Raw genomic sequence first — 21,073 nt, 5'->3', positions numbered from 1 at the left:
AATATAACCTCTACAGACCTAGGGTTGCTTCATTTGTTTTACTAGAGACAGCTACGTGGCACAGTCCGGAAGACCTGAGTTCAAAACCAGTCTTAGGCACTAGTTTTGTGACCTTGGGCAAATCTTTACATCAATTTCCTCTTCTGTAAAATGGGGTTAATAATAGCACCCACCTCTCAGGCATTATGAGGATCCAATGAAACAATAATTGTGAAGTGCTCCCCACAATGCCTGGCACAAAGTACTATGTAAATGTTAATTGCCTTTATTATTATTAAAAAAACTCCATAAATACAAGCTATTATTTTGATTTGCATTTCAGTTATTAGTAATTTGGAAAAAATCTTACGGTTAGTAGTTTTCAATTCTTTTGTAAACTGCTTGTTTATATCCTTTTTATCACCTATCTATTCATAGATTGCTGGTTTTATAGTGCTAATTTCCTATATTGTATATCACACCTTTATCAGAAATATAGTATGCAAAGATATTTTTTCCCAGTCAACAGTTTCTCTTATCCTAGCTTCATTTTATTTGCTTTGTGCAAAATTTGTTATGGAATAGTAGCATTACATTCATATGCCACAATTTGTTCAGCCGTTCCTTAGGGGATAGGCAACCACTTTATTCCAGCGTTTTGCTACCACACTGTTGTGGTATACATATTTTGGTATATGTGGGACCTTTCTTTGGGGAATATATTCAACGGTAAGATTGCTAAGTCAAGGGTTATGAAGTTACAGAATTTTCTCGTAGTTCTAAATTGTTTTCTAGGATGGTTAGGCCAATTTACAGCTCTGTTAACAGTGAGCAAGTGCTCTTCTCTCCCCACAGCCCTTTAAACATAATTTCCTTCTTCTTTTCAAGTTTATCTATTGAGTCCCTTTTTTCCAAATGACTCCCTTTCAAGAATCTGCAGGCAACTATCATGTCTCTCCCCCAGCCAAACAACCTGATTTCTGTCATTGATCTCATGTATAATTTCAAGGCCCTTCAACATTCTGATTACCATCCTCTGGTTATCTTTGCAGCTTAGAAATATCCTTCTTAATATAAGGATGTGTCCTTTTCAGATTTTGAGTTGCTAAGTTTGAAGATGCAGAATGAAAAGCTTTTCCAGATTCCTATGATCAGTTTATTCTATTTGTAAGTAGTAATTCTATTTATAAGTAAGAAATAGACAGCTTATTTCTTGTTGCTATTTTCCCCTCAAATCCCTAAAATGCTGGGAAGAGTTCTCCTTGTTTCCAAGATTACAACAATATTCATCTCAAACCAGGTAGGTTTTTGTAGTACCTTAGTTCCTATAGATAACAGATTTCTACATACTGAACAGAGACATATAATAATAGCTAATATTTACATAGTGCTAAGTACCACACACTGTACTAAATCCTTTACAAACATTTTATTCGATCCTTGCAACAACCCTGGGAGAAGAGTGCTATTGTTATCTCTATTTTACAGAAGAGGAAATTGAGACAAATAGCTTGTGACTTGCCCAAGAGTCACACAGCTAGTAAGTGTCTACCCTGACTGCAGGCCCAGCACTCTATCCACTGTGCCACCTCTGATCATTCCAATCCACTTTAGATCTACTGCTTTTCCCAGGCCTATGATCCTCAGGGATAATAGGTTAGACCTCATAATCTATAAGCACCAAATGATTAGTTTGGCCGTTGAATCTCCATTGTTTATTCTTCAGTATTCCTTGGTCTTAGTGATCTTTCATTAAAGAAATAATTTTCTGTCTGGCACAGTACCTAGAGTAAGCAAGTCTTGGGAGGTTTTACAGATATTGATACTCGTCTTGGTTTGAAGAGGTAAGCAAGAATCCTCTCCCATTCCCTTTATTTTGAGGCACCGTGCTAAGTGCTGAGCATATAAAAAGAGGCAAGACAGTCCTGCCTTCAAGGAGTTTATGACCTAATAGGGAAGACAACATGGAAAGAAATATATGCAAAGCCAGCTATATGCAGGATAAACGGGAAATAATTAACAGAGGGAAGGCACTAGAATTAAAGGAGATGGGAAAGGCTTCCTTCCTGTAGATGAAATTGTAGTTGGGACTTACAGGAAGCCAGCAGGTGGAGATGAGGAGGGAGAACATTCCAGGCACGAGAGGTGGTGAAATAGCCAGGAAGCCAAGTGTTACTAAATCAGAGTCCATGGAAGGGAGTAAAGTGTGAGAAGACTGGAGGGTAGGAGGGTGATAGGTTATGAAGAGCTTTGTAGGGCAAACAGAGGATTTCGTATTTGATTGTTGAGGCAATAAAGAGATACTTGAGTTCATTGAGCAAGGTTATGACACAGTCAGACCTGTGCTTTAGGAAAATCACTTCAGTGACAGAACAGAGAATGGATTGAAGTGGGGAGAGCCAAGGAAGGCAGACCCAGCAGCAGGCCCATGGCAGTGTCAGGAGAGAGGGACCATATTGAAGAGATGTTGCAAAGGTAAAATCAACAGGCCTTGGCAACAGATTGGATGTAAGGGGTGAAAGATAGTGAGAAGTCAATGATGACTCCTAGCTTGTGAGGCTGAGGAACTGTGAGGGAAAGTAGGCAGCAGGGAGGATTTAGGGAGAAAGATAACAGTTCCATTTTGGAATTTAGGATTTCTACTGGTTCAAGGTACATGAAAGACAATTTAGAGGTGCAAAATTGGAGGTCAGCAGAGAATTGGGGGCAGTATAGGTAGATTTGAGAATCCTCAGCATAGAGATGGTAATGAAATCTATGGAAGCTGATGAAATTACCAAGTGTAATAGTATAGAGGAAGAAGAGGAGGGGCCAGGACAGAACCCTAAGGGACACCTATGATTATAGGGTGTGATCTGGATTCAGCAAAGGAGACTGAGAAGAGTTCTGATTGGTAGGAGGAGAACCAAAAGAGAGTGGCTCCCTGAAAACCTAGAGAGAAGAGAGTATTAAGGAGAAGAGGGTAATGAAGTGTCAAAGGTTGCAGAGAGATTGAGGAAAATAAAGATGGGAAAAAAAGGACAGTGGATTTAGCAACTAAAAGATCCTTGGTAACTTTGGAGAGAGTAATTTCAATGGAATAAGGTCAGAAGCCAGATTGGAAAGGGCTAAGAAGAGTACGAGGGGAGAGAAAGTAGGAACATCTTTTGTAGATGGCCTTTTCAAGGAGTTGAGCCACAAAGCACAACAGGACCATAGTAGGGACGGAAGGATGGAAGAAACTTGGGCATGTTTGAAGGCAGTAGGGAATGAGCCAATAGACAGGGAGAGAATGAAAATATATGATAAGAGTGGGGATGGCAGAGGAAGGTAATCTGTTGGAGGGGAAGGAATGGAATAGGATCACTTGAGCAGGTAGCCTTGGTAAAAAATAAGGCCACCTCATCATGTGAAACAGGAGTCAAGGAAGAGATAGTGGTAGAAGGCATGTAAGTGATATGAGAAGAGAGGAAAAAAGAGGGCATTCCTGGCAAATGGCTTAATTTTTTTTTCTAAAATATGGATCAAAGTTCTCAACTGAGAGGGAAGGGAAGAGAGGTAATCATGGGAGGTTTGAGGAGAGATGATAAGGGTATATGACACCAGGGGTGGAAAACCTATGGCCTCAAGGCCACAAGCTCCCCATCCCTAAATATACTCATCTGATCATCTGAAGTCATAATACATCTAGCATTCAAGTGAGAGAATAGCCTTATCCTTTCAGAGGTAGAGGCCATAGGCAGTCAAATTCTTATCCTTCAATGAAGTTTAATATTCAAGTAATCCTCAAGTTATTGATTCATTTTACAGTGGCAAACCTGGGAAGGGAATAAGTTGAGCAGAAGCAATCTTCTTTGTTGCCTCACAGGAAAAAATAAATTTCTGTCTAAAGACCTCAGTGGTGGAAGCTAAACAAGGCAATACCATAACTAGAATTAACACTAATTATATAAGACAATGTAAATAAATATGTAAAGACTAAAAGGATAATAAGTGGCTATTATAGTCAGTCTGTCATGTGGCAGCAGGAATGGCCCCTATGAAAAGAACTCCCTACTCAAGTGTGAATGGGAGCTGCCATAACTACCATCCTGGAATCCAGTCCTTGGTGGGTGGCATCCCTTCCTATTAGATGCCTTAGGACTCCTTAAGTCAAAGAACAAGAGGTTTTCTTAACTCTAGCTTGTAAGCCAATAACAATTACAGATTTTATTCTTCAAGCAGGAAAGAGAGAAAAATGTTAGAAGTGAGCCCATTTAACAAGCCTCCAACAGTGAGAAACATGCTCACCTTAAATAAAGAACAAAACTTGTTGTGAAATCAGGAAAGCCTTTATTAATCTTTACGTCCACTCCTGCTGAATGAACGGGTAGCCTCCCCAGTAAAGTTACAGGAAGACTACAACACGTACGGGAAGATGGGGCTTCTTACACAGTTTTCTGAACTTTGGATCTCCCATGACACACAGAACCCTGGCCATGGGACTCCATGTTCTCCTCTCTGATAGGCCCTTTCTCACACAGCTCCTGACCCCTAACCTGTCCATGCTAGGGCACAACCCTTTATCACCTAGGATTGTGGACAGCAGAACTTTCTCACTTCCCACAAGAGGAGTAACAAAAGACATAAAAGTCATAATGAGCGATGTTGATATAGCACTGCAAAGTGTACAAAAGGCTTAACAGATGTACCTGTGACCTCACAGCCTGTAACTCGTAACCTCTGGGAAAGCAGTAGAGGCAGTATTGTCTTAGTTTGAGCAATAAGGAAACTGAAACCTAGAGAAGAAAAGTTGTGTTGGCCAGTCATCCTTTTTTTATGAGAACTGTTGTGAGAATCAGATGAAATCTTTGTAAGGCACTCAGTGTAGCCTGGCAGGAGAGTCAGGGAATCAAGATAAGGGTGTGTGTGTGTGTGTGTGTGTGTGTGTGTGTGTGTGTGTGTGTGTGTGTGTGTGTGTGTGTGTGTGTGTGTGTGTGTGTGTGTGTGTGTGTGTGTGTGTGTGTGTGTGTGTGTGTGTGTGTGTGTGTGTGTGTGTGTGTGTGTGTGTGTGTGTGTGTGTGTGTGTGTGTGTCTGTGTGTCTGTGTGTGTGTGTCTGTGTGTGTGTGTCTGTGTGTGTGTGTGTCTGTGTCTGTGTGTCTGTGTCTGTGTCTCTGTGTCTCTGTGTCTCTGTGTCTCTGTGTGTCTGTGTGGCATACTCTGACAGAGGCAGCTAGAGGGGCTTTGTGTATACCTATTAATAGACTGTGTTCTTATTTATCTTGTGGTCCACCATAATATTCAAATCTTCTTCACAGTAATTGTTGTCTAGCCATGCTACTTCATCTTTTATTTGTGAGGTTGATTTTGTGGATTATTATTTATCATTTCTTAATATTGTTTGAACCTAGGTTTATAATGGCTAGAAAATTGTCTAACTTGAAAAACTAATTGTAGAGGTCAGGTTGACCTCAGAAATGCTCTAGGGAAAAGCCAGATATAAGGAATATAAGGAATATATAAGGAATGCTTAGATCCTACCCAGTGTTTGTTTTGGGTCCTTCAAGATATACATCTCAAGCTGCCCTTTCCTGGGAGACTGTTTTATGTCTGTCTATGTGAGGCCAATCAGGCAAATGTGCTGTTACCTTTGACTGAACTCAGCCTGTGAGAGGGACCCACCCCTTCTTTCCAGATCTCTGTCTCTCTGTCTCTCTGTCTCTCTGTACCAAATGATCTAATACATTTTCATTCTGTTTCAGATTTGGGCGTTTGTTCTCTAGGACCATTTTTAAACCCAAGTAGAACTTTATGTTGATCTCTACACAATTTCATCTTATTATATTTCGCACATGTTTCTAACCTGTTGATATCTTTTCGGATCCTATCTCTTACATTCAACATATTATATACCTCCTAGCTCCATAATAATGGCAAATTTGACAAGCATGCTTTCTATGCATCAAAGAAGAATGTTAATATTGTTCTGTCTTTGTAGGCACAAATGAAAAGTGAATTTTTATTATAATTACTCTAAATCCAAGTGTTATTCTGCTTGAGAGAGAACTGTGCAAGCTGTCAGTCCCTTCATACCCTTAGACTTCTCTCCAATACAAGATATTTTTGAAGTAACATTTGTGGAAATCTGGAACAAGTAAAACTTCACACACAACTCTGGGTAAGGCAAAAGTTAACATTTTTCTTCATCATTACAGAACAATGGTAACTTAATCAAGAGAATCCTTTTTCTGAACAATTCTAAGATCCTTTGCTTTAAGGTTCTCTCTCCTACCCAGTAACAAGTGACCTGAAAAAATGGAAGAGACTTCTTTCTCTTAGGTGGGTCATTAATTGAAATCCCTTCTGGGTACTAATTATTTCAAGGGAAGTGTCTTTTATCTAGAGAGAAGGAAGGAGGACATTGTTTTAAAATTGATAATTAAGTTAGAGAAAGATTGATAAGGATTTCTCTTTCAAATTAGTGCAAAGACTTCAGACTAGGACACTTTGAAAATGCTTTCTTAAAATTTCTCAAAGAAGGGTGGGGCCTTTGTCTGCTTTCACATATGGATTTATCACATATAACAAGATTTCACAGCACAGGGCCAAGGCTAAAGCCTTGAAGCACTTCATAAAAAGACCTTCCTTCCTTGACATTGAGCTAATAATGACTACTTTTTGGATTAGGTCATTCAAACAGCTCGTCTGTACTGTAACCTGTACCCACTACCCACTTTATCTTTCTGAATTACTGTGATTTCCCCTGGGGTCCAGTGTAGGGGTATTGATGGGATACAGGTTCTAGGAATCCCCTTGAACTCTCCTTGAATCTTCCCACTTGATCTGGCATTCACCTGCAGTCATAAGTCTTTCATTATTGCTTTGTCCAATAGTCCCAAGCTATTTCCCACTCTAGATCCTATCAAAATATCTATGCCTAAATCTGTTATCCTTAAACTAGCCTAGCCCTCCATTGTCTGTTCCCATCAAGACCCTCCCTAAGCCTCTCCTTCAGTCATCCCGGGACTACTTGGTCACCCCTAGATCCTTACCACAGTCTTTCTGGATATAAGATCCTTCTTGTCTCCATTAAGGTTCTTCAGATTCAATCTAGTGCAGATTCAATCTGTTGCACTTAGAGACACAAGTGGGTCTTAGGGTCCTTAAGAGTCTACCCAATATGACAAATCTTTAATAAACTTTGTGTTACTTTGTCTGAAAGAAGGCTTGGATTGAATTCATTCCAGCAAGACTAGGCATGTCAATATTTTGGAGTCCCAAGCATCCCTAACCTCCACAGTATGATGATGTTTTAGACATAGAAGAGCTAGAAGAATATTTTTGATAGCTCCACACCCTTGTCACTGACCAAGACTTTTGGGGAGCCTGAGCTCACCAAACGCATGAAGCCACATAAGAAGACAGGAAAGTGATGAGACCTATGTGTGGGCATACAGGTCTTGAGTTCTCTTTTTCCTTTCCTGGTCCTTGAAGCAGAGAGCTTATGATTGTCATGCTGGGAATGGAAAGCAGAAAGCTGTTATCAAGCTGAGACTTATACTCACCTTGTAAGTGAGTAGCAACTGACTTTGGGACTGGGGATTGCTGAGTGGAGATGACTGCAGGTAGTCATGGCACAGGAGGAAGAAGAATCAGAAGGCCAGCACTGTGGAAGTAAATTATCATCTGGAGCAGAGAAAGGGATTAAAATCTGAGGAAGAGAGAAGGTCTCCAGTATTTAAGAGTATCAACTATCACAAATCCTGGTGGACTGGTGAGCCCAAGATGGGTGAGTCCATTCTCCCTTCCAGATTTTTTCCTGTGTTCTTTTGTTCATGCTCCATGATCTGGAGTTGTGGTACTAGATATACAGCTCTCTCCCTTAGGTGCTAGAGCCACAGATATCACAGATATTATTTTAATAATTTTATGCAATATTACGTATTATCCCCTAGCTAAATCTGAATCCATTCAGCAGATTTTTGTTCTGTTTTTAATTAATTTTTAACATTCTTTTTAAAATTCCAAATTCTCTCCCTTCTTCTAGCCCTTCTCCCACCCATTGAGAAGGCGAGCAATATGATACTCATTATACATGTGAAGTCATGCAAAATATATTTTTATATTAGCCATATTGGGGGGAAAAGCAAGAAAAATAAAGTGAAAAACAAAATACTGCAATCAAGAGTTCATCAGTTCTCTCTGTTAAGGTGGATAGTGTTTTTCCTCATAGCATGGATTTTAAACTAATAAATTCCACCACAAGAGACCTAGCACCATGATGGGCACATATTTTATAGGTTCTGTGCTCTCTGGTTGGTTCAGTGTCCTCAAGTATTCTTAAGAGGATATACTGTGTAGCACTTTAGAAAGACTGAACCACAGAAAGGTGAGCCGCAGAAAACTGAAGGCTCCTGGATCAAGGAGAGTGCCACCTCGTGGATAACACAAATATCACACCCTTCTTTTCAGTAAGTTTAAGAAAAAAAAAGCCCACCAGCCAGTTTGGACTTTGCCACACCTGCAGAGGTCCAATTGTCACATCGTATACACACAAAAGAGGACACTGGGTCTGCAGGTCTCACAGTATTATCAACTAGACTGAGATGCTGACAATATTCTTTTTTTAATAAGTCCCCATGTAATTATGATCTTTTATTACAATATTTTTAGTTTTTAGCATGAAAACAGTGTTGGTTGTGAGTCCTATATACATTAGCCAATAGACTACTGTTAGCTGATTTATTTTAAGAAACAAGTTTTTAAACTACTTGATGCCTTCTAGTGTGTTAAGTTAATAGGTGATCTTTAGTTTGATATAGATTATTTTTCACATAACAGATCTTCAGAAGTTCTGGGTGTCAGGGAGAGGAAAGAAGTGAAGCAAAATCTGTTTGCTTCCCCCAACCTGTAGGCAAAGGAATTGCAGCTTGCTAATTCCATCTACTGTTTTATTCAAATCTAACTTGAGAGAGGAAGAATTTTTTAACTCTTGTGCTTCTTCACTCAGAGAAATAAAAGGGCTTAGGTTGTTATATAAAATATGGTATAAAGTTACAGAATATAAACAATTACAGAGTAAAATAAAATATGAAATACACATTCAATATTTGATGTTTTTTATAAAGAAGATTAGTGAAAAGTATTAGCATTGTCTTTACACTACTAGCTGCTTTTTATGTCCTTAAAAATCTGATGGCAACTGACTATTTCTCTAGCTAGTTTAATATCTTGGTCAATGTAACACTCTCCCATTTTATATCAAATATTATGATGAATCCATTGGGGTTCAGATAACCTCCAGGCAAAGCCTGCCCCTCAGGAGCCTGTGATGGGAGTCCCTTGCATGCTCCAGAAACCAGAACTTGAATAGTTCATCTGATGGGGTGCTTGGGTGCATGTGCTTGGGCCCCAATTCTAAAATCACATTTCTCTTTAAACATCACATTTCTCCCTAGCCTCAAAATACTATCCCAGGCAGTTTCTCCCCAGCCCAAGGACAGTCTGCCCCAGCAACAACCATCATCTCCCTTCCTGCTATAGCAGGCAGCTGTACCTATAGAATTCATTAGTTTGAATCAGCTGTGCACTGGCTGAATGGGCTGTGCACTGGGTCATAACAAGATTTACTACTCACTGACCAATCGTACATATCCTGGACTTAGACATACCTATACTCCCTTACATTTATCTTGTCTAACAAGACATTGATGAGAACAACCTGGTATTTCTGAGTCAGTCCTGACTACTAGTTGACTTACTGATGTTTCAGGCCTAAAACCACACCTTCAGGTAGCCTTAGCCTTGGGTTATTTCCTGATGAATTTTGGGTAAAATACCTGCACAGTAGATACCAAAAGTGCATGTTCCTTTAAGAACTGATCGTGCCTTAACCACGCCCTAATCCCACCCCAAAACACCTAGTTACTTAGTGTATTTGGCACAAGTGATACTACAGAATATCCTATATAAACTTTCCCTGTACCCCTTTAAGGTTGCAGGTTCCCTAATAACTCTTACCCACTGAAAAGCGTAATAAATCTTTACCTTGACTTCAACCATGCTTGAGTTCGTGAATTCTTCTCCAGATGATCTGCTCCTGGTACCCTGGTCTTTGTGGGGGTCTCACACCCCTCTTCCAGCCCTCATCAAATCCTCCCATTTACAGCAAAACCTACCAATTACACTTGCTCTCACTGCCATGAACAGTAAACACAGAAGAGGAAGCAGGAATATAAGTATTGCAAGTTCCCAACCCAAGTTCAAATATAAAAAGTTAAATAACCCAGGATCCCTCTTCCTCAGGGTTCCACAGCTCATTCTTCTCTCATGATCTCCATGTATATGTTCTTATGCCTAAGGGACAGTACTTACTTTAGGAAAAAGAATTTAATCCCTTGGCTTTCCCATGGAAGTAGGTGTGTAGGGGTGTGTGTGTGTGTGTGTGTGTGTGTGTGTGTGTGTGTGTGTGTAAATTCTCCTTTCTTTTGCGATATAATCACAATTCAATTCCTGCCCCCCACTATTAATCATAAGCTTCAGGGAGCTGGAACTAAGATACTAAGATGGTAGAGTAGGAGGAAGCAGTACAGTGATATCTGCTCCCCTCCCCCCCAAAAAACAACCCTTCAAACAGATCTAGATTGTACTAGATTGAATTTTGACAGGGAAAACCAGTAAAAGTCACAGTGGGTCATTTGTTCAGCCCAGGTAGTCATAGGGAAATAGACAAAAAGATCTGCAGATACTGGGGCTAGGGTAAGACTTGAAGCATGCTGTCATGCCCAGTATGAAGCTGAACTGGAGGAAAAGAAGGTTCTATACTCACACCGAGCATCACTAGACACATTCTGAGTCACAGAGACAGGGATGGGTGTCAGTTGGTAGGTTAGGTGCTCATTACTCCGTTCTGGGTCACAGACTCATAGAACACTGGGAAAGGAACCTGTTGGGAGGTAAGGTTTCCAGGTCTGGAAGCTTTCAGCAGTAGTATATCCTGAGACAGGAGCAGCCAGCTGCAGAAGTGTCACTCAGACCCGAGGAAATAGAGCAAGGTTTTAGTTATAGCACCTAGTCTTGCCTGCAGAGGAATAACTCAGGCAGCAATCTCAAACCAAAGGGGATCCTACAGTTCTGCCACTTTGAACCAACACAGCTTCCCCTGTGGCTGACAGAGGCTGAGTCCAGCAGCTTTTTATTGTTAATCACATTGAAACCCAGGTCAGGATCTTGCAGAGCTCAGGCGAAAGTAACAGCAATCAGGCTTTTGCCCTGGATTGGACCACTTTGGGAACATTGAAAACTTATTGTTTTCTAGCTTGTCTCTGATCTGGTTTCCTACTGGGCTGCACTACTTTGGGACTTTTCTGACTTCTCCACTGAACTTCAGGAAACTCATCTTTTGGAAAAACCTCACTATCCTGAAAGATCAAATCAGCCTTGGTACTCACACCTCAACCTTTCCCTCTGCTCCTTAGATTGGAAGGTGGAGCCAAGAATTCCAAAACCTTCATTCAAAGAGGAGGCTCAGTGCACAAGTCTCATTTCCCACTTGGTTGCACTACTCTGGGATTTTTTTCCTCTCAATCCCCAGTTTTTAGTTAGTTTCATTTCTTATATGTGTTGTCTTCCTACATTACATTGGTAGCTTTCTGAAGTCAGCAACTGTCTTTTTTTCATTTTTATAACCCCAGTGCTTATGCCTGGCACACAATGGATGTTTAGATTGAATAACACAATACTTGACACCTCAAAAAAGTAGTGACAGGCCCAGTCCAGACCTTCCCCCCAGAAGTGCCCCAGAACCTAGTTGTGACATCAAATCTGAAGTCAGGAAGTAGGCTGGAAGAATAAACAAAAAGAATCCTACCATAAAACACTGTTATGACATCTGCCAAATCATTCACCCAAATAAAACAGGAGTTCAGTTATCCCTTTCTTGTAGGAAGAGAAAATATATCAATTTGTAAAATATATGTAGGTCTGTCATTTCATTTTGATTTCGGCTGAGACATCATCCTATACTGGCCAAGTGTAAAAAGGTAAGTCAGTTAAAACCTTTAAATGAAAAACAAAATCTCAATCATCAAACTCAGAAGAAGGAACAAATTTCTAATTTGAATTCTTGTTCACATTTTCTTCATCTTTATCAATCCAACCATTAAAACATAATATTTTCTCTAAACTAAATAAACCCAGATACATGTAGTACATTCATATTTAACAATAGACATACATACTTAATGTTGACCTATATAGCCAGAGGGTTTCTAAAATTCTTTATCTGTGTTACATGACTTGTAAAATGAATCTACATACTATTAAAAAGACTCCCTCTCATCTTTAGGTTCCTTATGGTAATATCTTTTATCTTACATGAAAAGATCTCCATCATGTCTCACATACATATCTCAGAAAGACAGCAGGCCACTTTACTTTTTGGTCTTATTAACCTCTGTACATCTCAGCAAGGAGTCACAGTCACCAATATTTATCCCTTCTTTCCCTAACCACTACCAGATGAATTCTCCTCTGATGAGATCTGGGGATCCACATTATTCTTTCTGGAAGCACAAGAAGTTGCTTCCTTCAGAGGATCCTGCTTGCCAGTCTACAGGTAATCTATTTTCCTCCTCCCAGGGATCTGATGGAGGTTGGAGTCTACCTATGCCTTTTTCTTATTTGTTTTCTTGTTTGTTCCACATGTCTTTCAGTCTTTCAAGGAACACTTCATTGCCCTTGATAACCTAAGGAATAGAAATATGTTACTTTATCCCTTTCACTTCTTCAAGGAGAGGGATCAACTGGCATAGTTGGTGAGAGCAGGAGAGAAAAAAGATCTGGGTCCTTTTGACTTCCAGCTTTGAGAGAGAAGATATACAGATTTAAACTCTCTTCTGTTAGCTGAAGGGAGAGAAAAATTTTAGGAAGAAAACCAACATGTAGAACTTTGATTATAATCCATTTACAGCTTAATAGAGAGACCTTTTTTTTTTAAACTACACCAGGGACTAGAAACTTTGCAACATCAAAGCTCCTACATCAAAAGCCTCCAAGAAAAATATGAATTGGTTGCAGATGTAATGTAAAAATAAAAATGGTAAATGTAAAAATAAAAATATTTTAAAATTAAGGTATATACATTGGTGTTTTATTTTTAGATATAATACTATTGCACACTTAATAGATTACAATATAGTGTAGACATAACTTTTACATGCACTGGGATAGCAAAATATTTGTGTGACTCACTTTATTGCAATATTCACTTTATTTTGGTGGTCTGAAACCAAACCCACAATATCACCAAGGTATGCCTGATTCCAAATTGTTTTCTAGAACAGTTAGGGCCATTTCACAATTCTATTAATAGTGCATTAATATACTTTTTTTCCATTTGCCATAGCCACTCCAACATTTCTCATTTTTCCCTTTTTGTCACCAATCTGATGGGCACAAGTTGTTTTAATGTGTTTTTCTAATTATTAGTGATTTAGAGAACTTTTTCATATAACTATTGGTAGCTTAGATTTCTTTATTTGAAAACAACTTGATTATATACTTTGCTTATTTATCAATTGGGGAAGACTTATTTTTATAAATTTGAAGCAATTCCTTACATGCCTTAGAATAGTGATTTTTATCAGGGAAACTTGCTGTGCAAAGATTTTTTCCTTTTTCCTGCTTCTCTTCTAATTTTAGCTATATTGGTTTTGTGTGGGCAAACCCTTTTTAATTTACTTAATTTAACTTTAAATTTAAAAAAAATTTCATGGAATCCGCATTATTCATTTTACCTTCCCTTTATCTCATTTAGTCATGAGACCTATCCACAGATCTGACAGGTAATTTCTTTCTTGTTCCTCTGTTTATGACATGTTTATGTCTAATTCATGTACCTGATGGCTATGGATCCTGGAAAACCTCCCCCACCCTCCAAACTTTCCTTGAACTTTCCCACATGACCAAGTCTCTTGTGTTCGTTGAGGTATAGACCCATCCCAGGCAACTGGTCTTTCGTTGTGTCCCCATGTCCAAACTTCCAATCCTCTGTTACCTCTAACACAGGCCAGTCCCTCATTGCCTGTTACCTCTTGTTCACCCCTGGTCACTTCCCACCTTTAATTCCTTCTAGACCCGTTCTCAGTCACTCCAGAGTACTTGTTCACTTCCATCCAGATCTTCCCACTCCTTGACCATTATATATAAGGTCTTGCCTCCATTAAAGTGCTCAGACTCCTTAAGAGTCTGGCCAATAGCTCAGATTCTTAAAATCTTGCCCACCCTGACCAGTGTTCTAACAAACCTTGTCTTTGACTGAAAGAAGATTTGGGTTGAATTCATTACAAGCAGGACCTGCATCACACCCTTGAATTTTGGGGTCCTTAGCATACCTAGACCTCAACATACTCATTTGAAGGTTCTCTTGGTATATGGTGTATGATCTAGTTTTTATTGAAATACTTTCGAGTTTTCCCTACGATTTTTTGTCAAGTAGTAAATTCCTGTTCTAATAGCTGGAATCTTTAAAGGTCTACCAAACACTAGGCTGAGCAATTTTTCTATTTCTTGACTGGTAACAAATTCTTTTGATGACTACTTATTTGGAGTGAGTAGCAGCTCCTTCCCTCCCCTCCCCTCAGCTCCTCTCCTCTTTTCTCATCTGGTGTTCTAGCCAGAGGAAGGTACACTCCAAGGCCAAAAGTTGCTTTCTTTCCTTTGTGTTTACTGGCTAGATTTCTTTCTCAAAGTCCAAGCCTTAAACCCAATTCACTCTGGAGAGCATAGACTGGACAACAAGTCCCCACCCACCTAGCACAGAGTGAATGTAATTACTAAATAGTAACTGTTTTTCTTTTACCTAGGTACCCTGAGAGTCTTCCCCTCCCAGTTTGATTTTTATTTTTTTACATTAAAGGGGCCATCCCTTGAGTAACTACTTCAAGCCTATTCATTGAATGAATTCATTGAATGTATCTTCATCTACTCATGAGTAATTAATATGTCTGGTTACTTAGATCTGTCTTCGTGTTAAGTGTTTTGTAACCATGTTAATATAGTTTCTGTATCTTGGCAGAGACTTCCAAGATTTTGTGATTTCTGTAGTTATTTTAAATGAAGTTTCTCTATCTTTTCCTGTGATATTTTCTTGGTATTAAAAAGAAATGTCAGTTATTTTTGTGGGTTTATTTCATATTCTGCAACTTGGCTAAAGTTGTTCTTTATTTCAGTTAGGTTTTTTAGTTGACTCTCTAGAATTTTCCTAAGCCTACATTCTTTTTTATGTTAAATTTTATTTTTTCAATTAGCATGAATTTATTTTTTCTTCCTCTCAGCACCCCCACTAAAAAACAAACCCTTACAACAAATATGAATAGTCAAGTGAAAAAAAATCACATATTCGCCATGCCCGCAGATTTTTGTTTCGATCTGCACATTGAGTCCAATATTTTCATCTCAGGAAGTAGGTAACATTCTTCATCATCAGTCCTCTGGAATCATGGTTGGTCATTGTTTTGGTCAGATTTCTTAAGTCTTTACATAGTTGTAATTGTATGACTTATTCTCTTGGTTCAGCTCACTTCACTCTGCTTCAATTGGTATAAGTATTTCCAGGTTTTCTCTATAACCATTCTTTTTGTCATTTCTTACATTACAACAGTATTTTGTTACATTCACACATGTATGTGGTTTTTCCTTCATTCTTGAAAGAGGACCATGACATCAGGAAGATGGTGCCATGACTTGCAAGTGAATTGGATTACAGTGAGGGAGGGCTGTGCAAAGTCACCGGCCTCACTTTGTTCTCCAGAGTCATCTGAGTCCAGTGGCCAGATACAGGCCAGGACAACTGCAGATGGCCCAGGAAACAGTGGGAGACCTTGACCTTTTCAAGGTAAAGTCCTTCCAAGTTCTCACTTTGACTGAGGCAACACTCATTCAGTGATTAGGAGTGTTTAAGAAGTGAGCAAAGGGATGACCCCTTTAATGGAAAAAAAAAAAATCAAATCAGAATGGGAGGGTGAGATCCTCCCAGGGCTGCTTCTGGACAAAAGAGAAACAATCATTACTTACATTTACTCTGAGATAACAGGCCCCCCCAAAATAACTATTAAGTGTTGCTAGGGTAGGGACCTATTGTTGGCCAATCAATGAGAGCTAGAGTGAATTGGGTTTCAGGCATGGTCTTTAAGAAAGTAATCTAGCCAGTAAACCCCAAAATATCAAGGTAGGCTTCAGTCATCAAAATTTACCTGCCTTTGTGCAGAGTACTCTCAGATAAGAGCATGACACCCCATGGAGATGAGAGTACAGGAGAGAAGTTGCCCAACTGGAACTGGCCACTTTGGGCTACTCACAGGCTGTGGCTTGTCCTTTGTTCTCAAATCAGGAAGATGATGTCGTGACTTGCAAGTGAATTGTATTACTGTGAGAGAGGGCTGTGCAAAGTCACCAGCCTCACTTTCTCCTCCAGAGCCAACTGGGTCCAGTGGCCAGATATATAGATGTCCAGGACCAGATGGCCCAGACCAGATGACAAGAACAAAGGGGAAGACATTTGTGAAGTAAGGTGGAAGTATGGAAATTTGAGTTCCATTGAGAGTTGCCAACAACTTGTGAAACCTTTTAAGCAAGGCATTTTGATGAGATTCAAATAGAATGGTCAATGAGATGCCCATTATCTGAAGTTCCACTTAAAGCCACTTAGAAGATAATAAGATTCAAGTAGGAAGGTTGGTCAATGAAGTACAGAAACTAATGAGGGGCCCCTCTGTCCAGGGCTGAACAATGGTACTGTCCTGGTTACCTCATCTCCCCACCCATGGCTCATTTTACTCTACAGGAATCCCTAACCTCTCCTAGACAGTGGACATTCTCCTTAAGCAGAAGCTATCTTCCCTACTCTGGCTTCTCACCTTAGACAGTGTCCCATTTAAGTGGGTGTCTCCCTTTAGTGGGAGGTACCTCCCTTGGCAGGGTCTTCCCCCTTTTAGGGGGCTGCCATCCCCCCCTTAAGCTGAGTCAGAAGAGCCAGCTTGGTGTGTTGTTACCCACAATAAATGCCTTTGCTTGATTTAGAGACAATCTGAGCTAAATTCTTTCCAGATTAACTTTGCACCCCAACATCCTGGGGTGCCCCTGAACTTCATCAATTTCATCTCTGTAAAATGTGAGGTTTGGATCAAAAGATTTCCAAGATCTCTACTTTCTACATTCAATTTTTTTTAGGTTTTATGAAACACTATCATGTCAGGAACTGTGAATTCATTGCTCATGACTAGGTTTAACACATCTTTACACAGGTTATTTCCTTCAAAGAATGTCTTTTCAACCATTCTTTTCTCCATTCCAACCTGGCTAGAATTGGTCTCAAACTGACTTTCATGATGGATCCCCTGCCTAATGGGACCTTCACTCATGTTCTGGTTTCCAGCTCTCAAAACTTTCAGAGTTGGTTTATAGAATGACTTTTTATTTGTGGATGTGTTTTACAGCTACTCTTATTTCCATTTGTACCCCACAGCTTGTAGACTGTATTTGAAACTGGTTTCTCTAACTCCAATACTCCAGTTCCAGGGCTCTTTCTTTACAAGTTGTGGCAAAGAAAAGACTTGATCTACACGCTAGAGACACAAATAAAGAGAGCCAGAACAAAACTTTTGAGTACTTTAGTGAACATTTTATCTGAAGGACAGCCCATATTTCCTAGGCCTTTGCAGAAGATACCCTCTCAGTCATTGTATTCTGAGGTCCTGATGGTGCAATTTTTCCCCTGATGGCTGGGCTGAGACTTGATGGCTTGTGTGGGCTACAGACCTAGTGGATTTGAGGTCTGGAGACAGAAGCAGAAAAAGCTCGATCCACAACAGTGTCCCTTGGCATCCACCCAGACTCTACCTCCATCCTCCCATCCCACTTGATATAAGGTCTTCCCCTGATTAATTCATCCCATATTTTTATTCCACCTGGCGATTAGGAATATTTTCATCTCCTCACCGGCCTGGTTCCCCAGCTGGGCCTCAGGCCGGTCCCCCCAGAGCTGGTGTCTGGGGTCATTGAGAAATCTGCGGCTTCGACGGCACGTTAGACAAGTCTGGACGGTCCAGCGCTGGCCCAGGCGACCTTGGAGGGGTTGGGGCAGAGTGTGTAGAGAAGGCCTGTCTGGCCTCCCACGGGTCCCCAGCCCTAAAGCTTCCAGCGGCCCCTAAACATTACAGACGGGGACTCCCAACCCAGTTTCCCGAGGTGGGGCTTCACCAGTAAAGACGACAAAGGCTAGAGATAACCTGGCGTGGCCCACGAGTTCCTAAACCAGAACGTAAGGCGGTCCGGCCCGTCACCACTCCCACTTCGTCCCTTCAGGGCGGCGGGAACACTCACGCCGCTGCCGCTGGGTGCAGGTCAGGCCGGGGATGAGCAGGGAGGAGCAGCTGCGACACAGGGTCCTCTTGACCGAAGGGTCCCTTAGCGGGCGAGGACCGACATGAAGTCACCGTCGGGCCTCCCCCGCCGCCCAGGTGCCCCCCCGCCCCCCCCCCGCGCAGCCTCACTGTCGCAGGACGAGCCGCTTGCCGATGGTTCTTTCCGTGTGGCAGTAAAACCTCGCCAGCGCCTGGTTCTCGGGGTTCTGGGCCAAGACGCAGTGGGCAGCCTAGCGAGGGGGAAGCGGCGCTGGTCGTTCCTGGGCCCACGCGAACCCGCCCGCCCCGCTTCCCCTGCCCTTCTCTCCGTCGCACCCTTACCTGGTACAGGAAGCTGAGCCTCTGAAAAGCCTCCTTATCCTTCACCTGCCCCGCCATCACCTCTGCAGTCCGTACACACCCCGGCCTCCTCGAACGCCACCCCGCCCCGCGTACTACACGCGCGGTGCCTGCTGGGAGTTGTAGTCTCCCCGGTCTTTACATAAGCAAATACTTTCAAAAGGGGAACCTCCCCCTCCTACGGCGGATACTTCCACCCAGGCCCCGCCTCCTAAGCATAGCGGGCCACTTATTGTGCAACCACGTGCAACTCGTTTAAACCCTCTTTGCCTCCGTTCTGTCACCTTTCTATCCTAACTCGACCCTCTACTCCCCCGTCCCAATTTCTATGTCACTAGGAATTCAGGTGTCAAAGATCCCCTTTTGCTTTCTTCGTGGGACTCTCTAACTCCACCCAAGACCTGCCAAATCTCGATAAACAGAGAGGGAGTAACTAGTGATGGAAAAGCAACATTTAGAACTTAAGGAGATCACAATCCAACACTTTTACAGCTTAAGAAACAGGGCCAAAATGAGTTACCTAAAATCACAGCTAATAAGGTCGGAGCTCAAACTGGTCCTTAAGACTCCAGCTCCAGCGCCTTTCACTACAGTGTCTGCCTTGTAGGGTTGTATAACCTTTTCTATTTCTTCAAGGTTACAGGACAGAAGCATCTCACATCTTTTCCCATATTCAAAGATCATGAAATCTTAACCTTCCAAACAAGGGTATGGGAGCATAAGATGACATAAAGCACTTGGCAAGCCTTAAGTGCTAAGGAAAACAAGCTTTCCTTTTCACATGACAGTGGAGGGACCGGAGACAAAAAGGGTAGTGTAGATCTGCTGGAAACTCATATCCCAAGATGCCCCCACAAGCAAGGATGAGTAGTGCTAGAGATTAAAAAAAAAAAAAATTACAGATTTTTTTCTCATCACACTTTTAGATGCCTTCTAGAACATGATAGAGGGCTAGCTTTTGAATCAGGAAAGTGTACATTTGTATCTACTGTAGGATATGTACTGGCCCTGTGACCTTAATGCCACTTTTAAGTGGATGCCCTGGGAAACTATCAAACTTTGTGGCCTAACGAGGAATTAGTGAAATCATAGGTCTGGCCAAAAGTAAAGGAGTACTGGCTTGGCTTTGGAGGCAGGCCTGAATTCTCATGCTACCTGTCACTGTGACTCTCTAACCTCCATGAACCCGTTCCCTCATCTGTAAAGTGCCTCTATGGCTCCTCCCAGTTCTAGTTCTGTGATCATATGTGTGAATAACTTAACTGAAATGAAAAGGTATTAGTTCTCTACCTCTAGTCCTGATGAATTAGAAAGATGGTAGGCAGATTTTTAACCTTATTCTGCTTTGTTCTCCACAAAATAGATGCTATTAGCTTTTCACTAGAGCTCAGTATTAACATATTTAAGGGTTAATATTATTTCCCATAACTTTACTAGCCCAGTAATAACCAACAAAAATAGGGGCCTAGGCAAAGAATTAAAGATAAAACCTTTCTTTAAAGGGAGGTGGGGCAGGGAGCCAGGACAAATCTGATTCACTCTATAAGCTTGTGATGGTGATGCCTGTTTGTATGTGAAGTCTTGGTTACCAACAGCCACAAACGATTTGGTTTTGGACTGTGTAATGCTTTTGGCAACATATCTGCCTTTTTTCTACTTTGGCCAGACTTAGTTTGAACATGGTGGTAATCAGGTATGATAAAGGGTAATAGGTTTAGAAGCTTGGATTCAGGATTTAAAGACAGGCTGTAGGAAATCCCAGTTTATAAACTTATAATGGCTGTGGGGCCCCACCCCACCCATCCTGACAGCCCCAAGTATAAAGAGTGGATGGGTGAGGAGAAACATATATTTCTAGTTCCATTAATGGCACAGTCAGTATTAAAATAAGATAGAAGGAATCTCAGAGATAATCTGCCCCATCATTTAACAGATGAGGCAAGAAACTGGCTAAAGATCATACAGCCACTAAATGATAGAACCAGGATTTGAACCTGTTTCCAAAGCCCAAATCCAGTGCTTCCCCTCACCCCCACCCCAATCCTGCTACTTCCCCATTACCTTTGTGCTTGAGCCCCAAGCTATTCAAACCCTCTTCAGGGCAAGGACAAGTTGAAACAATTCTTTCTCTATCTACAATTCCTGAGTCATCCAGAGTAGTGTCTGCCATTTCTGGGCTCAAAACATTTCTGTCTCTACCCCTCACCAGGGGAAATAGATAGATAGGTTGACTCCATGAAAGCTGGAGGAGGTATTGCTTTTTCTTCTTCTCCACCACACCTGGCTAGGGTAAAGTGACAAGAGGAGGCTCATTTTCTATTCTTCCCTGTTGCTGGAACCTCCTCTGGCTCCTCTTCAAACCCCTTTCCTAACT

General features: G+C 41.2%; 1 protein-coding gene across 2 annotated transcripts; it reads right to left on the bottom strand.

Annotated features, from left to right (window-relative positions):
* Nucleotides 1-17,592: 17,592 nt before the first annotated feature.
* Nucleotides 17,593-18,857, bottom strand: RPP21 (ribonuclease P subunit p21). 2 transcript variants are annotated; one of them, XM_072641642.1, is made up of 5 exons: nt 18,682-18,857; nt 18,490-18,590; nt 18,320-18,402; nt 17,936-18,061; nt 17,593-17,771 (listed from the first exon to the last, which is right to left on the bottom strand). In XM_072641642.1, exons 1-5 carry the CDS (start codon nt 18,736-18,738, stop codon nt 17,674-17,676), a joined length of 465 nt encoding a protein of 154 aa, XP_072497743.1. In that variant the 5' UTR covers nt 18,739-18,857; the 3' UTR covers nt 17,593-17,673. The 2 variants fall into 2 exon arrangements, with proteins under 2 accessions (XP_072497743.1, XP_072497744.1); XM_072641643.1 differs by having other exon boundaries at nt 17,905-18,061; nt 18,682-18,806.
* Nucleotides 18,858-21,073: the final 2,216 nt, after the last annotated feature.

The sequence above is a fragment of the Notamacropus eugenii genome, chromosome 2, assembly GCF_028372415.1.
Source record: "Notamacropus eugenii isolate mMacEug1 chromosome 2, mMacEug1.pri_v2, whole genome shotgun sequence".
NCBI lineage: Eukaryota > Metazoa > Chordata > Mammalia > Diprotodontia > Macropodidae > Notamacropus > Notamacropus eugenii.
Note: the sequence above shows the minus strand (reverse complement) of the source record. Positions and strands in the feature narration are given on the sequence as shown.